The 17,852-nt window shown below is 51.9% G+C and overlaps 1 protein-coding gene across 7 annotated transcripts; it reads left to right on the top strand.

Annotated features, from left to right (window-relative positions):
- The first annotated feature begins 464 nt into the window (after positions 1–464).
- Positions 465–11,446, top strand: Armc12 (armadillo repeat containing 12). 7 transcript variants are annotated; one of them, XM_023720497.1, is made up of 8 exons: positions 1,359–1,447; positions 2,089–2,197; positions 3,961–4,314; positions 4,895–5,040; positions 5,189–5,323; positions 9,699–9,872; positions 9,966–10,037; positions 11,080–11,446. In XM_023720497.1, the coding sequence occupies exons 3-8, from the start codon at positions 3,978–3,980 to the stop codon at positions 11,410–11,412; spliced, it is 1,197 nt and encodes a 398-aa protein (XP_023576265.1). In that variant the 5' UTR covers positions 1,359–1,447; positions 2,089–2,197; positions 3,961–3,977; the 3' UTR covers positions 11,413–11,446. The 7 variants fall into 7 exon arrangements, with proteins under 7 accessions (XP_023576261.1, XP_023576238.1, XP_004624254.2 ...); XM_023720493.1 differs by lacking the exons at positions 1,359–1,447; positions 2,089–2,197 and adding an exon at positions 465–759; XM_023720470.1 differs by lacking the exon at positions 2,089–2,197 and having other exon boundaries at positions 843–1,447.
- Positions 11,447–17,852: the final 6,406 nt, after the last annotated feature.

The following is a 17,852-nucleotide window of genomic DNA, read 5'->3' as shown; positions in this document are numbered from 1 at the left end:
ATATTTGCCTCGCAGAATCGGCAACAAAGATCACAGAGATTATAAAGTGCCGAGGAAGTGCTTGTGGCACGAGGAACAAACCATTGCCCTCCCAGGGGCAGGCCTTCCCTGAACTGGAGGCTCGAATCTTTCTTCAACTGCTGGCCGTTCGGGGATGCTTTATGCACGTAACGGGTCATTGTTAACAACTGCACTGATTTCAAGGACGTAGCCTAGAACGTGGGGCCACCCTACTCGGGTTCACAAAACCAAAGGAGGCCAGGTCTCAGCGCCATATCCCGGTGTCTAAGCGTGGTGCCAAGCATAATGTTGAATGAACGAACGACAGAAGCTGACCCTCACTGCGTTTCTTGACAGTGTAAGACCGAAGAAGAGGATCGAAAATCCCGCCCTTGCCACACCTCAATCCCACGTGGCCAGTGAGCCTTGGGCACCCCCAGGTTGCCTTGGAAACAGTGACGTGTAAGAGGGGCGTAGCCCCCCTCCATCCTTGAGGCTCCTCGGCCCAGCCTGGGGGGGAGGGAGGATGAGGTAGGAAGTGTCAGGACCCTTCCCGTCCCAGCAGAGGCGCAGGTTCAGGGACCTGTGCTGGCAGTTCCCTCGCTACTCCCCGGGGTACGCGCACTCCATCTACCCTTGCGATCTGGGGGGCAGGGAGCCAGCGGAGCGCTCACCACCCTTCACCCCCGAGGGCTCCCCGCTCTGGGAACGCGCGAGATCGAGCAGCTGTCGGAGGTGCGGTGCCCGCGGAAGAGCACGGTAAGCAAGGAGTTAAGCTAGGTGCGGGCGCGGCGTGGAGGAGGGGAGCGGACAGAAAGTGAGAGCGGGGGCGGGGCGGGGCGGGGGACCAGCGAAAGAACATCCTGTGCCTACGCCGGATGCGGGGGGCGGAGAGGAGAGGCTCCGCCCCGGCGTGGCGTCTGGGGGCGCCTCCCGCCCACCCGGGCTTCAGCCGTGTCGCTCCAGTCTCTTCGCCTTCGCTCTCCCGAGTGAGAACCGCCCAGAGGCTTGGGGGTCCGGGACCCCGCTTCCCGGCTGAGCTAAGCGGTGACTGGGGAGGCGATGGTGTCGCAGCGGTGGAGTCCGCGGCAGGACACGGCGCCGCCGCCCATCATCGCAAGCTCTGCCGGCTTGCTGTGGCGTTGAGTGTCCCCGTGCTGTGCCCTAGAGGGACAGCACGTTCCTTGCTCAGCCCCGACAGCTGCGCCTTCCCGATTCGTGCTTGGGAGAAGGGAACCGAGACTGCGACGATGGAACGCGTCCAAACCTCACCCTGCTGGGATTTGAACCCAAGGGGAAATGACCCCTTGGCTTTAGAGCGCGCTAATGCTGGGCTGCCCGGGGTCTCCCGCCGCGGGGGCTACCAGGGTGTTTCCCATAGCACCTCTCTCCCAAGCCCCAGCATCTGGAGTTCTGCAGCGAAAGAGGCTGAGAACCCCTCGCCAGGGTAAGGGCGCAGGGCATGAGGAGGAAGCCTTAGGGGTTATAGGTGGCTGCGTGGTCCTAGGAACGAAGCAGCTCAGGGGAGCGGCTGGCCTCCTGGTTGAGGAATTTGGGGGGGCTTCAAAGAGGACGCCGGAGTCACTGAAGGCACTGATTTGGGTTCCAGGAGCTGGGATTCAGCAGCCTGGAGGACCAGGGCGCAGCAGTGGGGGCGGGATAGTGGAGACAGAAGGGGTGAATGGTTTTTTTCTCAGTCCAGGACATGAAGGTGACAACACCCCCCAAGTGGGGTGCCCAGCATTTTGCTCCAGAGTATTTTCCTAGTTCTCATAAAAGCGACATTTACGAGGCCTGTGGGCTGAGTACAGTTCCAAGGGCTTTACAGCCCCGGAAGTGGGTCTTACCAGTCTCATTTTACACGTGGGGAAAATGAGATGCACAGTTTGCAGAGCGAGGTCAGCGACGGAAATGTATTTTAATGGAGCAGGGCTCTCTGGCTGGAGCCGGCCCTGATAATCCGCGCTGAACTTGGGGAGATCACCCGAGCTGAAGGTAAAATGCTGGCATGGGTGGCACAGAGGTGGAGGCCAGGTAAGGAGCTCAAGACGACTCTGTGTATGTTGTCTCCCGGACTGCCCTCTGCAGATTTCTGGATTGGACAGAAAAAAATAAAAGTGAAGTTCCCAAAAAGTTGCTTTCCATCTATTTCCTAAGGACCGTCAAGACACACCTACTATCTTTTATCACCATTTTGGTAAAATAAATTTTAATCCCCTCAAAAACAAGATTATCATCATCTTGAATGGAAAACACATTCTGATGGCAAGTACCTGTAGTCCCAGCCACAGGGAGGCTGAGGCAGGAGAATCTTGAAACCAGCCTGGGAAAAATACTCAAGACTTTGCCTCAAAGCAAAAACTACTGGCAGCCATTCCCAAGAAAGGAGCCGTTATTGACTTTACATTGAGAAATAGACATTCTCTTTTTAATTTTAAAAAATCTTTTCTTTATTTGGTACAGGGTCTCACTTTGCAGCTTGGACTCATAGTGATCCTTCTCTCAGCCTCCCCATCCCTGGGATTATAGACGTGTGCCACCATGCCTGATTTCAGCGGCCCAGTGCGGGGATCAAACTCGGATCCTTGCGCTTGCCAGGCAGGCACTTATAGGCTGCTCAGCTATCTCTCCAGCCCCTGTGTTTAATTTTTTTACTGTGCTGTGCACAGGTGAAAGTGTGCTTGTGGGGATGACGGCCCCCAGTCCCTCTGACTCATTTGAGGGCTGAAAGAGAATGGGCTTTAGAGTGGGTGTGGTGGTGCCTAACAGTAATCCCAGCACTGAGAGCCAGGAAGGTCAAAAGTTTGAGCCCAGGCTGGGAGACTCAGTGGCTGAGAGCTTGTCTCAAAAAACCAAAAATAGGGGCTGGAGAGATGGCTCAGTGGTCTAAAGCACCTACTTGAAACAAGCGTGGCAAAGCACAGGGACCGCGGTTCGATCCCCAGCACCACATGCCAGCCAGACCTGCCCCCTGGTGGGCTGAGCTGGCCACACACACACACACACACTAAATAAATAAATTAATTAAATAAATTAAAAAAAGAAAGGTGGGGTGTGGCTCAATATGAAGTCCCTGAGTTCAGTCTCCAGTTTTTAAAATAGTATAGAAGAAGGGAATTAGGTTACAGTCATCCAAGAGCTCTGGACATCTTTAAAGAATCAGTGAGGATGTTTGCTTAGGGTGCCAGGACACCAGCACTCCATTTCTCTCTGGGGACACCGAAGTGACCTTGTTCTGAGAGATCCATTTGCAGATCTGCCAAAGCCGCCTTTCATTCTAAAGTGACAGTCAATGTGGGCAGCTGTCACCTCCCTGTTAGCAACATGGGAGGAGGCAGTGAAGGGAGGGTGTGGCCTCACCCGCCTGGTCCTAGCTCTGGAGGCCCAAGCTTGGGGCCTTGTGTCAGCAGCGTTTTCTGATTCCAGAAATCTCAAACCTCATCCTGCCAATGAGGAGGTGGGGAGCTTACACTCCCTGATGGGGCCCCCGCGTCTGAAGGGGGTGCAGGACGCCCACATCTTCATCCTGCCGCCTTAGGAAGGAATATCTGAATCTCTTCAAATACAGAAACAGGCCCGGGGAAGGGCAGTTCCTGCCTTCCGGGGCCACTCGGGGCCCACGGGCGTACCCCAGACTCCCTCCTGGGAAGGAAGAAGTGGGCCTCTGTGCCTGGGAAAGTGGGCCTCTGCTGCCCTCTAGCGGAGGGAGGCACAGGTTCCGGAGCTGCTAGCTGGGCCCCCTGGAGTGGGCCCCCAAGGTAAGGGGTGTGACGGGCTCTCCTGTCCTGCTTTTGGTGGCGCAGGGTTGAAGCCATAGCCTCACACCTTGTGGGTGCTTTTATACCCCTAGAGTCCCCATCTTCCCTCCACAGCCCCCAAAGCTGAAGTCTCCCCTCAAGCACTCTTCCCTGGCTGCTGCTGTCTGTCCTATTGTCTTACCCATTTTCCTTTGTTGCCCAGGTTCCAATTCTGGTACTATGGCTCCTGGTACTGCCAGAGTTCTGGTTCTGGAAGGCCCCTCCCACAGCCCTGGCCTAGCTCCCCAGAGCCCTAAGCCTAGCACTGAAGACATGGGCAAGAGCATACCCCAGTGCCTGGGGCAACTTGACATCCGCAAAAGCGTAGTGGGCCTGGCCACAGGTGCTGGAGCCATCTACCTGCTCTACAAGGCCATCAGGGCCGGCATCCAATGCAAACCGCCCCTCTGTACCACCTCGCCCATCTGCATCGCCCGTGAGTGTCCGGGCCCTGGGGAGAGGGCTGTGCCCCAGGAGGCAGCTGCTCCCAAGGCCGCCCCTGAGGGAGAGCCTGAAGGTGACTCCTCCAAGTTTCTCTCTCCTCCCCACACCTCTTTCCTCCCTCCTGTGGGACCCCAAACCTGGACAAAGATCCTAGAGAGTAGATCTCCCTCCATGGCTTGGAAACTCGGCACCAGCAGCCCCCACTCCCCATTCCAGTCCTGCCCAGGAACCTGACACCTTAAGGAAAGGAGAAACTGGGGACATATATGCCCCAGGGCTTCCAGGTCCACAGGGCATTCTTTTCTGTTGAATCAGAAAAGGGGTGCTATATGTGAGACCCTTTATTGCCATCTGCTGGAATATCCTTGTCATATACCAGTTGCACAAACAGCTTGTTACTGCCATATGCCAGAAAAGTGTGATAGTAAATAGACAAATGGATGACACAAGGCAGGCCACGCAGCAGTAACGGGAGCGCCTTGTGTAGCATACTCCCTCTTCAGCTGCCCTTGATGGTCATGCATATGGCAGAAGGGCTGCTTTTCAGAAAAGGCAAGGGTCACCTTGTTCGCAGGCCCCCCTCACCCTTCCCGACCCCTTCCGTTCATTCCTTCTAAGTCCACAGCCTGAAATGGGCTGGGCTGGCTGTCTAGGCCTGGCAATCGAGCGGGAGCGCCACGGGCGGGACTCGGGGGAGCTGCGGAGACTCCTCAACTCCTTGGAGTGCAAGCAGGATGAATACACCAAGAGCATGATCCTGCACAGCATCACCCGCTGTGTGTACCTGCTGGAGGCTGAGGTGAGGCCCCTGCGCTTAGCTGTCCCCGATCACCTATCTCTGACCGCTGGTGGGAGAGGTCTTCTGGGGGGACTCGGTAACTAGGCTCAGGAGCAGGCGGTCCAGGACCTGGCTCTTCCCTCTTCTCCCCTCTCCACACACGCTCCAGGCCTCTGCTTGTACAACTGACGACATCAGATTGTTGGGTGACATGCTGGATGACAACAACAACAGTGTCAAAATCCAAGCTCTGAATGCACTGAAAGCCTTCTCTGGCATCCGGAAATTCAGGCTTAAAATCCAGGTGCGTCTAGGGATGGAGCACACAGGAAGTCTGAGGTCGATAGGCCCTTTCCTGGGCATGGGTTTGTAACCCAGAAATAAGTGAGAAGCCAGTGGTCAGAGTCCTACCTGGTCATAAAAGCTATGGAATCTCAGGAAGAATCAGCTAGGGCCCTAGCAGGATCTCTGAGGCTGAGGCTCAAACTTGGAGTCCTGTCTCAGTCCTCCAGCCTGGTTTGGGATGTTTTTAAGCTTCGTGTACATGGAAGTATGTGGTTTAGACTCTTCTATGGCCTCCCTACCTCCAAACATACGAAAGATTCATCTTGGGGCAATCTTGTTCCTTTCTGTGTGTACTGGGCTCCATCACCGAGCCACTCCCAAGCCCTCTGGTTCCTTTTTCACTGCTGTGTAGTTTTTTGTTCTAGGCATGTACTGCCATTGGCCCATGAGTGGGCACTGGCATTGTTCCCAGGTGTGTGTTGTAGCTGTATGGCGGGGGCTTTTCTCTAGGTGTGTACAAGACAGGGTAGAAAGGCTGGCCCAAGAGTGTGCCCAGCGTTTCCTGAAGGGTTGCTTGATGCCCAGCCCCTCAGGCCCACGGGAGTGAGTGCCCCTGCTGTACTGTGGCTTCACGACATTCGATGATGTGATGGCACACTAAACAAGCCTCGAGGTCTGCACTTGCTGGCTGACTCCAACCTGCCCCTCTGTTTCCTGAAGCTGAGCTTCCCCAGTGCATTAGAACTATCTGGGGATGGCCGGCAGCAACGTTTCGGGGGCCATGGCGAGGGCTTTGGCTCAGTGGAAGGCAGTGCTTCCCACAGGCAGGTGTGCAGGACCGCGCCTCCATGTTCACAGGGCTCCCTATCATCTGTCCTGGGCACCGGACTCTTCTCGCTTCAGGCCAAGCTTCCTGGCCTTGTTTTCCATCTGGCTGTGTCCTCCTGGGGCTCTGCGGCCTGGGGCTACCTGGCTTGTTCCCTGTGACCAGCAGCTGTGGGCTGTGGCCCAACCCAGCGTGCCCCCGCCTCCACCCTAAGCCCTCTGCCGGACTTCATCCCATCACCCTCTCCTCGGCTTCCTCTGACCTGCTGCAGTGTCAGGATTCACAATAGGCTACGGCTCCGGGCCTCCTCCGGGCCATTCGCTGCAGGTTTCAGTTCTCCTCCCTGCTAGCCTTTGTACCTGCAGGTTTGTGCCTCCAAATCCTGGTCCCAGAGACTCCACCTCCTCCCTGCCCCACGAGGCTCAGCAGCTGGCAGGCAGGGGCCAGGGAGTTCACACTTCCATGCCAGGATGCTGCCTCGCTCTTAGCTCTTTCATGGACCAGCCTCCACTGGCTGCCTACCCGTCTTTGGTAATAAGTCTCAGTCCAAGCATTTTGTTCCTTAGAATGCAAGATCCAGCCATGCGTGGTGGTCCACACCTGTAATCCCAGCAGTCTGGAGACTGGGGGATCCCAAATTCAAGTTAAGCCTGGACAGTTTAGTGACTTGGATCCTGTCTCAAAATCAAACATAAAAAGGACCAGTGTAGCTCAGTGTGAAGACCTTAAACTATGAGACAGGATAGAAGTAAGGAAAATAAGAATAATTTGAGATGCTTCTGTTTATTGAACAGAGGTATATGTATATGAATATATATATGATTTGTTTTTTGTTTTTTGAGATAGGGTCTCACGGCTCAGGCTGGCTTTGAACTCACAGTAATCCTCCTGCCTCAGCCTCCCAAATACCGAGGTTACAGGTGAGCGCCACCACACCTGACTGAACAAATGCATATTGAGCTCTTGGGCAGTATGGTAGGCCCTGAGGATAAGGCAGAGAACAGAATAGGAAAGATAATGGTAGAACTTATGTATTTCATGCAATCCATTCAGCGCTATGGAGAAGAATAAAGAGGGAAGGTAAGGAAAGGTAGCCAGGATTGCATCGTTGTCTCGAACCTTCCAGAACCTCAGGGGTTCATCACACCACAAGTACAATCTGAAAAAAAAAATCAGCTCATTAGATTTCATTAAATATTTAAAAAGTCCACTCCATGAAAAGGCTTTTAAAAGGATGGGATGACAAGTTGCAGACTGGAATAAAGTATTTGGGAACCACATACCTGCCAAAAGGACTTGTTTAGATGATATAAAGAATTCTCAAAACTCAAAATGAAAAGCAAGCAATCTGAGCTGGGGATATGGCTCGGTGGCACAAGTGCCTGCTTGACAAGCACAAAGTCCTGAGTTGGATTCAAAAAAAGAAAAAGCAAAGGCTGTGTGTGGTGGTGCACACCTGTAGTCCCAGCATTTGGGAGGCTGAGGCAGGCACATCTCGCAAGTTCAAGACCAGTCTGAGTTATAAAGTGAGCTCAAATTAAGCCTGAACTGCATAGAGAGAACCTGTCTCAAATGGAAAAGATAAATAAATAGAAACAAGGAATCCGTGGGCAAAAGATACATAAAGAGGGTCCCTGGGAAAGGGTTTGCAGATTACCCAGGAATAAATGCTTAATATCATTAGCCTTTAGGGAAATGCAAATGAGGTCCATTAAGAGATACTAACCTAAGCCTATTAGAAGATATAAAATTAAAATTGATGGCACCACATGCTGGATGAGACACAGCAAAGCCGGGGCTCCTGGCGGCCTGTTGCTAACGGGAATGCAAAACTGGAATGGCATGTGCTCTGGGAAATAGCTGGGCAGTTAATTTTCTTTTTTGCACGCAGGGACCAGGACCCAGGGCAGTGCCCTTGCTCTGTACGCACTCTATGGGTCGGGCTACATCCCCAGCCCCGCTTCCTAAAACACTAAATTACATTTAGTTGCACTTTTGGGCTTTTCTCCCAGAGAAATGAAAATTAACATGTGTACAAAAATGTGTGCACAGCTGTCCATGGCAGCCTCCTTAGAGGTAGCCCAGGCCTAGGACCCACCAGAATGCTCTCTCAGGAGCTGAATAGTTAAGTAAACAGGTGACCCATGCCGTGGACAACTGCTCAGTGATAACAGAGTGGAATACTGACACTTGATGGATCTCAAGGGCATTGCACTGAGTGAAAAATAAAGCCAATCTCAAGAGGTTGCAGGAGATCTGATTGCGTATATGCAACATTCTTGAAAAAATTAAAGATGGAAAACAGATTGGCACCTGCCAAGGGTTTGAGCCAGGGCAGGAGGTGGCAGAGAGTTCCTTGTGATGAGGCAGTTACAGTGGGAAGGTCTGTTGACCGTGGGTGATTACAGGAGTCTGTACATGTGACAAATTGATAGGAGGATGCTGGGTGTGGTGGCTCAGGCCTGTAATCCCAGCACTCTGGGAGGCTGAGGCAGGAGGAACACAAGATTGAGCAAGGTGGCAAGACACTGTCTCATAATGAAAAATGCAAAGAGGGCTGGGATGCAGCTCAGTGGAAAGGCCCTGAGGTCAAACCCCAGGGCTGGGAAACAGTTTTAAAAAGAGCTAGACGCACCCATTACCAATACCAGATTCTTTGTATTAAAAAATTAGTGTATATTTGCAATACCTAATAATAATATTCATCTTGGGGGACTGACACACATAGATATGGCATCTTAGTTTTATTTCCCCTTCCTCTGTGGCCTTCCTGTCCCATTTCTAAACTTGATGCTTGTTAGGTAAGAGGTCACCATCACAGGAAACAATGGGGTAGGCTGGGAGGATAGCTCAGTGGCTTAAGCACCTACCTAGCAACCACAAGGTCCTGAGTTCAATCCCCAGTATTACAAATAAATAAGGGAAATAGGGTGACAAGCACAGGGGATCTATTTGTACCTTCTAAGGTTTCAAAATAAAAAGTTAGTGACCATATAATTGATCATGTATAGTTAAATAGTTTGTTGCAAGGGCTGGTGAGGTAGTGAAAGGACCAGGGTTCAGTCCCTGGTACCACATGTCGCACTGGCCATACACCCCCCAGGTGCACTGAGCCAGCCACCAGAACCAGGCGTGGTGGCACATGCTTGCAATCCCAATGCTGGGAAGCCTGAAACAGGAGGATCACTACAAGTACAGTCTGCATAGTGAGACCCTGTACCAAATACATAAAATAATAATAATAATGTGCTGCGAGTGACAGTTGGAGGGAGGAAAGGAAGGAGGGAGGTGGGGGGAAGTGAGTGGGTGGTAGAGGAAAACCTCTTGGAGGTGACCTGCAAGCCAAGCCTCAGAGGAGGTGGAGCGGGTAGGCACCTATGTGGCCCCTCGGCCGGATGGGGCTCCCCTTGGCTCCAGGGGAGCTAAGGGCCTCTGTCCTGGCAGCCACGGGGAGAATTGTCAGGTGGGCCTGAGGCAGGGGTTCCCAGGCTGGGTAGCGAAGGGTGAAGAGGAGGGTGGGCTGGTGGCGGGGTCATGGCGCCACCGCAGACCCCATCGTGCCCCCCAGGAGCACACCATCAAGGTGCTGGAGCTGATCTCCACCATCTGGGACACAGAGCTGCACATGGCGGGCCTCCGGCTCCTCAACAACCTTCCGCTGCCCGATTACGTGCACCCGCAGCTGCGGAGGGTGATGCCCGCCCTCATGGCGATCGTGCAGTCCGACAGTATCCTGCCGCAGGTGCGCCCCTGGGGCGGGGGCTGGGCTTTCTGTCTTCTCCGCGGGGGTCCAGACTCACCTGCCTTCGCATTCCTTGTGCTTTGCTTCATTCAGATCCAAGCCATCCGCCTGATGAGCTATCTGGCACAGAAGAACGACCTTCTCTATGACATCCTCAACTGCCAGGTGAGGGCAGCTGGGGGGGGGGGGGCCGGGTGGTGGACCAGCGCTGGCCCTGACTGTCTTACCCTTCTTCCCGCCTCTGCGCCAGAAGCCCTGGCAACCATCCCCCTCCCTCTTTCCCCAAGAGATGCGAATCCATTTTATTAGGAAAAAGGTTCTCCTTTGAGGAGCTTTTTGAACTCTTGAGAGTTGGGAACGCAGCAAATAAAAGTTAACATAAGCATTTTTATATTAGAGAAAAATGACCTACAGCAGAAAATGTAACTGGGGCAGAAAGTTACCAAGAAGTAAATGGATCCTGCCACCAGAAAGCTCAGGCAGCTCTAAGCTTGTACATGTCTAATAACATAATCTCAAACTGTATATGGTAAAATATGATGGAACTGAAAGGAGAAATGAACCAATCTATCACCACAGTGGAAGATGTTAGCAACTCTTTCATCCACTGACAGATAAACTACAGAAACTACTCCAGTATACTTGCTGTAAGTAACAGAAGTAAGCCTGAGGTATTAGACATACCTAGAACACTCCGTCATTCAGCAGGAAATGCGTATTCCTTTCAAGTGCATACAAAAATTTAGGAAAATTAATCACACACAAAGCCTTAAGAATTTGTCTCAACAGATTTCCCAGAATCCATATGATTGTCGTGTATCACTCACGTTTTATGACCGTAATGTAATTCAACAAGTAAATGCAGAAGGCAAGTAAACTAGATATTTCCTGTGTGGTTAATTTGAAACCCAGTTACATGGGAGACTTGAAATCATAGCTTCCCATGGGGCTGGTGAGATGGCTCAGTGGTCTAAAGCACCTACTTAGAACAAGCTTAGCAAAGCACAGGGACCGCGGTTCAATCCCCAGCACCACATGCCAGCCAGCCCCGCCCCCTGGTGAGCTGAGCTGGCCACACACACACACACACACACACACACACACAGAGATAAATAAATTTAAAAAAAGAAAAAAAGAAATCATAGCTTCCCATAGATTAGAACTTGCTCAGGCCTTCGTTCCCATTCCCTCTCCGTCCCCACCACAGGTGCACCCCACCTTCCTGAACCTGTTCCAAGCCACGCAGTCAGGAAGTCTGCTGTTGGAGGTGCTGGTGTTTGCTGAGCGGCTGAGTGAGGGCCGGAATTCACCCCACTACCGAGCCGTGAAGTGGCATTACAATGAGCAGTCCCTGCACGAAGCCCTCTTTGGGGATGAGTCACGACTGGCAGACCGGCTGCTGGCCCTGGTCATCCACCCTGAGGAGGACGTTCAGATCCAGGCCTGTAAGGTCATTGTCAGCCTGCAGTATCCCCAGGACTTGAGAGTCCGGCCCTCCTCCTGCCACCCCAGTCATTCCTACTTTAAAAACGGGGAATAAAATTAAGAAGAACCAATAAATGAGTATGAGAGAACCCTAAGCGCCTGTCTGTGGCCTTCCAGGGCTGGGTGGAGGTGTCATTCCATGTGACCTCTCCCCTAGCTCGCACAGTGCGGGCACATCTCCCCCTCACACCCCCTACTTCCATGCTTGGGAGACTTTCTTCTTCTTTTGCTGCTTTTTAGACTTGAATGTGGAGTCTGTGTTTTTAGGGAGCTGAGAGAAGGCAGGCGCTGGAGTGTGGAGGTGGTTTGGAGGTGGCTTAAATGTCCCCCTCCTCCACCAAGGTTCATAGTTGGAGCTTGGTCCGCAGGGCCAGTACAGGTAGGTGGGATGGGCTTTTAAAAGGCGGAGACTTGGAGGAGGGGTATGCCCTTAGGAGGGTTCAGCAATGGGATGCTTTGAAACGTATGTGCTTCTGTCATGAGGGGACACCATATGCCGGTGATGGCAAACTGTTCAGAGCTCTCAGTGGTAACAGCAGCTGGCTGCAGCACACATGCCATGGGTTCACCAGCACCATGTGCTGTTTGGTCCTCACCAGAGGCTGAACGGCTGGGTCTTTGAACCTGAAAAACTGTAGACTTTAATAAATCTCTTAGGGCTGGCCAGATAGCTCAGCGGACTAAAGCACCTGCCTAGGCAGACACAGCAGCCAGGGTTTGATCCCCGACATGCCAGCCCTGACCCCCGGGTGCAGAGACTGAGTGTGGTGGTGCAGGCCTGTAATCCCAGCACTTGGGAGGCTGAAAACAGGAGGATCACTATGAGTCCAATCTACATGGTGAGACCCTGTAGACCCTGCACTAAATCCATTTTAAAATATATATATTTTCTTCATAGCTTGCCTTAGGTATTTTGTTTTGGCCATAGAATGTTGAGTAATACAGCAGGCTTAGGGACCAAGAATGAAGAAAATCCGTTTTCTCATCATGGAGCTGGCCATGGTGGCACATGCCTATAATACCAGTACTTGGGAAGCTGAGGCAGAAAGATTGCTGTGAGTTCAAGGCCAGACTGGGCTACATGGTGAGTTAAGAGAAAACCAACAGAGGATGGCGTACAGTATTGGATTAGTCAGCATGGGCAAGGCTATGTAATCATAACAAGTAGGCCCCACATTTCAGAAAATGGCGAGCTTATTCCTTGCCCATACCACATGCCCTATGCAGGTCGGCTGGGGGCACAAGGGGGGGGATCTGGCCCACATCACATCAGTGACGCAAGCTGAGGGAGAGTCTTTCTTCATTGTTCCTCTATAACTAGTAAAGAAAGAAAAGAAATGTGATTGTGATAATGGATTCTTAAAAGTCCCACCGGAAATGATGCTTAACGCTGCTCCTATTTCATTGGCTAAACTGCGTTGGCTAGGGAAAATAAATCTTATCAGGTGCCCAAGGAAGAACTGAAAATATTTGTGACAGCGTTAAGGGCTCTAAATGATAGGCACATTGGGTGGGTAAGGAAGCGGGGAGGCAGGGGAATGGAGGAAAAAAGAATCAAGATGTAGCATGTTCAGGTATAAATTCCCTATCATGAATGCGATCACTATGTGTACCTGAAAGGTACCAATGAACTTAATTAATTATTGGGGGGTTGGCAGTATTGGGAATCGAACTCAGGGCCTCTTGCTTACTAGGCAGGCACTGTGCTGCTCAGCTATGTCCCCAACCCCTTAAACTTAATTAATATGGAAAAAAGGAAAACGAGTAAGCACTCTGGAGCCCAGCTCCTAGGTTTGAGTCCCAGTAGTGCCACCTATGGCTGTGTGACATGGGATGAGTCATTGACCCTATTTGAGTAGCAGAATGACAGCACTCATGAGGCTGCTGGGTTCTATGGAGACCAAATGAAGGTTAAAACCCAAGGTTCTGCACGCATACTTCAAGGACGGGCTTAGAGGACAGAAGATGAACGATAAGCCCTGAAGGGTCCTCGGGGTCTGTGAGGCCCGTGTTCTAGGCTTTTCAGGCTACAGATAGGGGGGCTTCCCGCGTCCTTTTGGAAGCCCCAAAACACCACTGGCAAACCAGAGCCATTGTGTAAGAGAAAATGCTAACTGCCAGGGGTTGTGGCACATGCTTGTGATCCCAGCATGCAAGAGGCTGAGGAAGGAGCATCACCATGAGTTTGAGGTCAGAAACTGGGAAATACAATGAGACACTGTCTCAAAAAAATAAAATAAAATAAAATAAAATAAAAAAAATAGGAAACAAACAAACAAGAAAATGCTAACCATTAGGCTCCAGAAACAAAAAGCCTGGCAACCCCAACTTGATCTCCTGTCTTAGATTTCCCTGTTCATTTGCATCTTTGTCTACCATCTGTGTCAGCTGGAAGTCTGTTGGAAACAAATGGTGGCGGTAGCTACTCTTTCAGAGATTGCTGGGGGGAAAAACTAAAATTGGAGCTAATCAAAGCCTGCTATTACTCAAGACAGGAAGCAGAGTATGTTGGTCCACTGGAGCTGCAGTATTCTCCAGAACAGAATTTGAAAGCCACATTCTGGTTCAGGATCAACCCTAATATTTAACTGAAGGGAAACAAACCCATAGAGAAAAAGTGACTTAAGATCTGGAGCAGAGGGCCGGCCTGGTAGCTCAGCTGACTAAAGTGCCTGCTTAGGCAGAGCGCAGCGCCGGTTCGATCCCAGCTGGCCGTTCCAGCTGCCTCCCACCCCCACCCCCGGGGCACGCAGAGGCATTAACTGAGACTGGGGGTGGTGGCACGTGCAAGTTCAGATGGATGTGAAGGCCTCCGGCTTTAGAGGTCAGTCCAGGACTGAGCTACTTAAGGAAAGTGTCCCCCGGCCCCATGCCTGATCCAGTCCCTGGGCCACGTGGGTGGGTGGGGAATGAGGGAGCTGAGGTCACACAGGCAGTTCCCGCCTCACCGCTGTGTGCTCCCCGCCCCAGCCGCGTGGCTTCTCCCGAGAGACGGTCTCCAGCAGACAGACCGTGCACATGGCTCCAAGAGCAGCGCTGAGGGCGCTCCTTCTGGATTCCAGACAGAAATCACCCCAATACGATTTACAGAAACCCAGCACCATCCTACTCACCTGTTAAGGTTTATACCTAGATTCCCCCCCCCCCCCCAAAAAAAAAGGACTCAGAGGCAGGGCTTTTGCCAAGTGGTGGGACAGTGGGGCTTAGAGCTGGCTCACCGTCGGAAGCGGGGTCTGGTAGGAAGAGGCCACGGGGGCGTGGCCCCAAGGGCTTAGCTCCTTCCCAGCTCCTTTGGCCCTTTCAGCGGCTTTTCCTCTAGCAGGCGCCACTGCTGTGCCCGCCTGCCTCCGAGCTGGCTGACCGCGGACTGAAATGTGGACCCTAATAAACCTCCCCTCCCTTACGTTGTGTATAGAAGATATTTTGCTCCGGCAATGACAAGACTAGCTAAGACTCCACCCTTAGGCCAGCTCCCTGCATGCCCAAGCTGGATGGCACCTTTAAGCTGTCCTGCCCACCGCACCCACGCAGCTCCCCACTGCTACTGCCCCGTTCCTGGCTCCTTTACTTCTAATCTTCAGCCTTTCCAGCCTTACCTCAGCTAAATTTAGAACCATAGTTTTCACCATTCTTAGAAACCTCAGGGGCTTCAGATTTTCATGACAATAATCTGATAGACAGAAATATACTCTCTGGGGTTGGGAGCATAGGTCAGCGGTAGAGCACTTGCCTGGCATAGGGAGGCCCTGGGTTCCTTCACTGGGAGAGAGAGGAGATGGGGGAGAGGGGAAGGGAAAGAGGGGGAAAAAAGAGGGAAGGTGTTAGGTTTTTCTGGCATGGCAGACAAGCAGAAGTAAAATAAAGGGATGGGGCCTTTATTGATTCTGAGGACATAGGGAAGATTTGGGGGACATGGGGGATCCTCTGACCTGAGACAGGAAAGCTGAGATTTTATAGACTTTTGCTGGGGGCAGAGTTTGAGAGGCAGGTTCAGGGTCACCTAAGGCGCTGATTGGGGGCTCCCTTGTGTGTGTGGGAAGGTAAGCGGAAGTTGCATCCAGGAGGCGTGGGGAAGGAGGAGGAAGCGGTCACTGGGAAGATAAGCTGTGGTTTTGGGGATTCGGCCATAGTAAATCAGGGCCATGATCATTTAGCAGTTTGAACTTGGGCTGGAACCTGTCAGAGGGAAGGAGGGAGGGAGGAAGGACAGAGGGGAGGGAAGAAATAAGGAAGTAGGACAGATGGCATAATTGGGGGCCACTTCACTCTACTCCCTGTGGAACCACCGCCCTCTACTCACCTAAACCTGGGCAGCGCCCCAACCCCACCCTTGTCCTGAGGATTCCTGCAGGGAGGCAGAGATAAGGGAAACAAAGCCCCGCCCCCAAAGCCCATCCCAGAGAACTCCAAACTTTCAAACCAGGGTGCATGCTCACCACAACCCTTTGCTTCACCTCCACCCAGAGCCCAAAGCGTAACCCTAAACCCTTATTTATTGCAGAGTGTCAACACTGCAGTGAAATCTGAATACTGAGGTTTTAGAAAAAAAACCAAAACAACTGTTGTCCGTTGCTCAGCTGCTAGGGTGACTTGGCTCACATGCCCCCAGAGAGGGCTCTGTATGCCCGCTGTGGCACACATGCCAGGGCTTCTCCACCACCGACCTATAGTAACCTCCCTTCACCTGGAGCTTGCTGACGTTCCACGCGTAGGGACTGCACATCATACACTGTGATAGTGGTGGATAATGGGAAAGGACTCGTACAGTAGACGCAGCTGACGTGTCTTGGCACCCATCACTCGTGCTCCGGCAGACTCCTTTACACATGTGCTATTTTCCTTTCGCTGGTGTGAGCTGTCCCTCAGAGCAGACTATCTGCTTGCTACACTTTGCTGCTGTTGCCTTCCTGTCACATGCCACATCCAGTGCTTTGCTCACTGCATAAGAACCAGGGAACCCATCCCCGACCCATCACCCACGGTAACATCTTGGCAAGCCAGCCAGCAGCTGAAGCCCCCTTGGGGAGGTTTTAGAAATTTTTATTTTCTCTTTCTCTTTCCTGTTTCTTGCCTGTGGTCACTCACTGCAGGCACAGGCCAGACAGTGAAAGGCCATCCCGGCATCTGCAGCTTGAGAACTCCCAGGAAAGGATGACTTGCTGTGGAATGGAGTGTTCTAGGCTCCACCAGCGGCAGGAAAACCTCCAAGCATCGCTCAGGTTTGCGTTTTGGTGTGAATCTCTGCAGCCTGGGGATTCCTTTTTGATAGCTAGAGTTTCCTGAGCCCTTGGGAAATAAATGTGTAAACGTAAAGGTACCAGAGAAGAACAGGCACCTGCTTCCTTGAAGCAGAAATGGGAAGAACCGGGACGGGGAGATAGCTCAGTAGAATAAGCACTTGCCTGGCAAGCGCAAGGGCCTGAGTTCAATCCCGGTTCTGAAAAAAAAAGAAAAGAAAAGAAAAAGAAATTACAGGATTGGCTCATGATGATCAGCCACAGAACTGGACAAGGCAAGGTGCAGAGCGTACCTGCGGTCTGGAGGCTGAAGGATTCGCTGCAGGGCCTGGAGCTCACTGCAGTGCTCCGTGCAAGGCTGTATCAGGAGGCCGAGGGGTCTGTGCCAGGCCTGGAGGCTTCTGGGTGGAAGCCAAGAGCCTGCGCTAAAAGCCAGGAGATGATGTCCAAGCTGAAGGTGAAGACCGGAGCAGAAGCCAAGCTGTCCTTCCTCCTTTCCTTTTCATCCAGGTGAGGAGCTGCCCTAGGGTGGGTCCTCTACACCCTACTGCCACGCTTAGTTCAGCTTCTCAGCTTCTCAAGTTGACACGACCAATCAACTGCTCCAATCCACCCTTTGTCAACCAGACTCATTTCTTTAAAGCAGTCTCCAGATACAAAGACATGCTTATCGCTGCGTCTAACACATAACTGTCCTGTATACAAACGGAAACGCACCAAGTCCCTCACCAGGATAGAAGACAGGCTTTCTCTGGGTGATGCTTCCTGTTATCACTTCGTAACTGGAACATTATAGCACAGGTTTAATAATCCTTAAGAGCCAGTATTAAGTCCATCAACATTATGTTACATTAGAACCATATTAGGGGAGAAATAATACCATTCCAATCCTCTTTTCTGTAGTTGACCATGGGGTCAGAGCTGGCGTTTAGAACTACCTTCTTTTCGGGGAAAGCAGCAGCCCCAGATCCAAGACGGCGGCCAGAAGGAGGCTGATGGAGGAGCTTGAAGAGATCCACCAATGTGGAATGAAAAACTCCCATAATATCCAGGTTGATGAAGCCTATTTATTTATTTATTTATTTTTATGGCAGAACTGAGGATTGAACTCAGGCCCTTGCGATTGCTAGGCAAGCGCTTATTCTACTGAGCTATCTCCCCGGCCCCGATGAAGCTAATTTATCGACTTGGCAAGGGCTTATTGTTCCTAACAACCCTCCATATGATAAGGGAGCCTTTAGAATTGAAATAAACTTTC

This window comes from Octodon degus, unplaced genomic scaffold (assembly GCF_000260255.1).
Source record: "Octodon degus isolate 3935 unplaced genomic scaffold, OctDeg1.0 scaffold00005, whole genome shotgun sequence".
Classification (NCBI taxonomy): domain Eukaryota; kingdom Metazoa; phylum Chordata; class Mammalia; order Rodentia; family Octodontidae; genus Octodon; species Octodon degus.
This window is presented reverse-complemented; position numbering and strand designations above follow the sequence as displayed.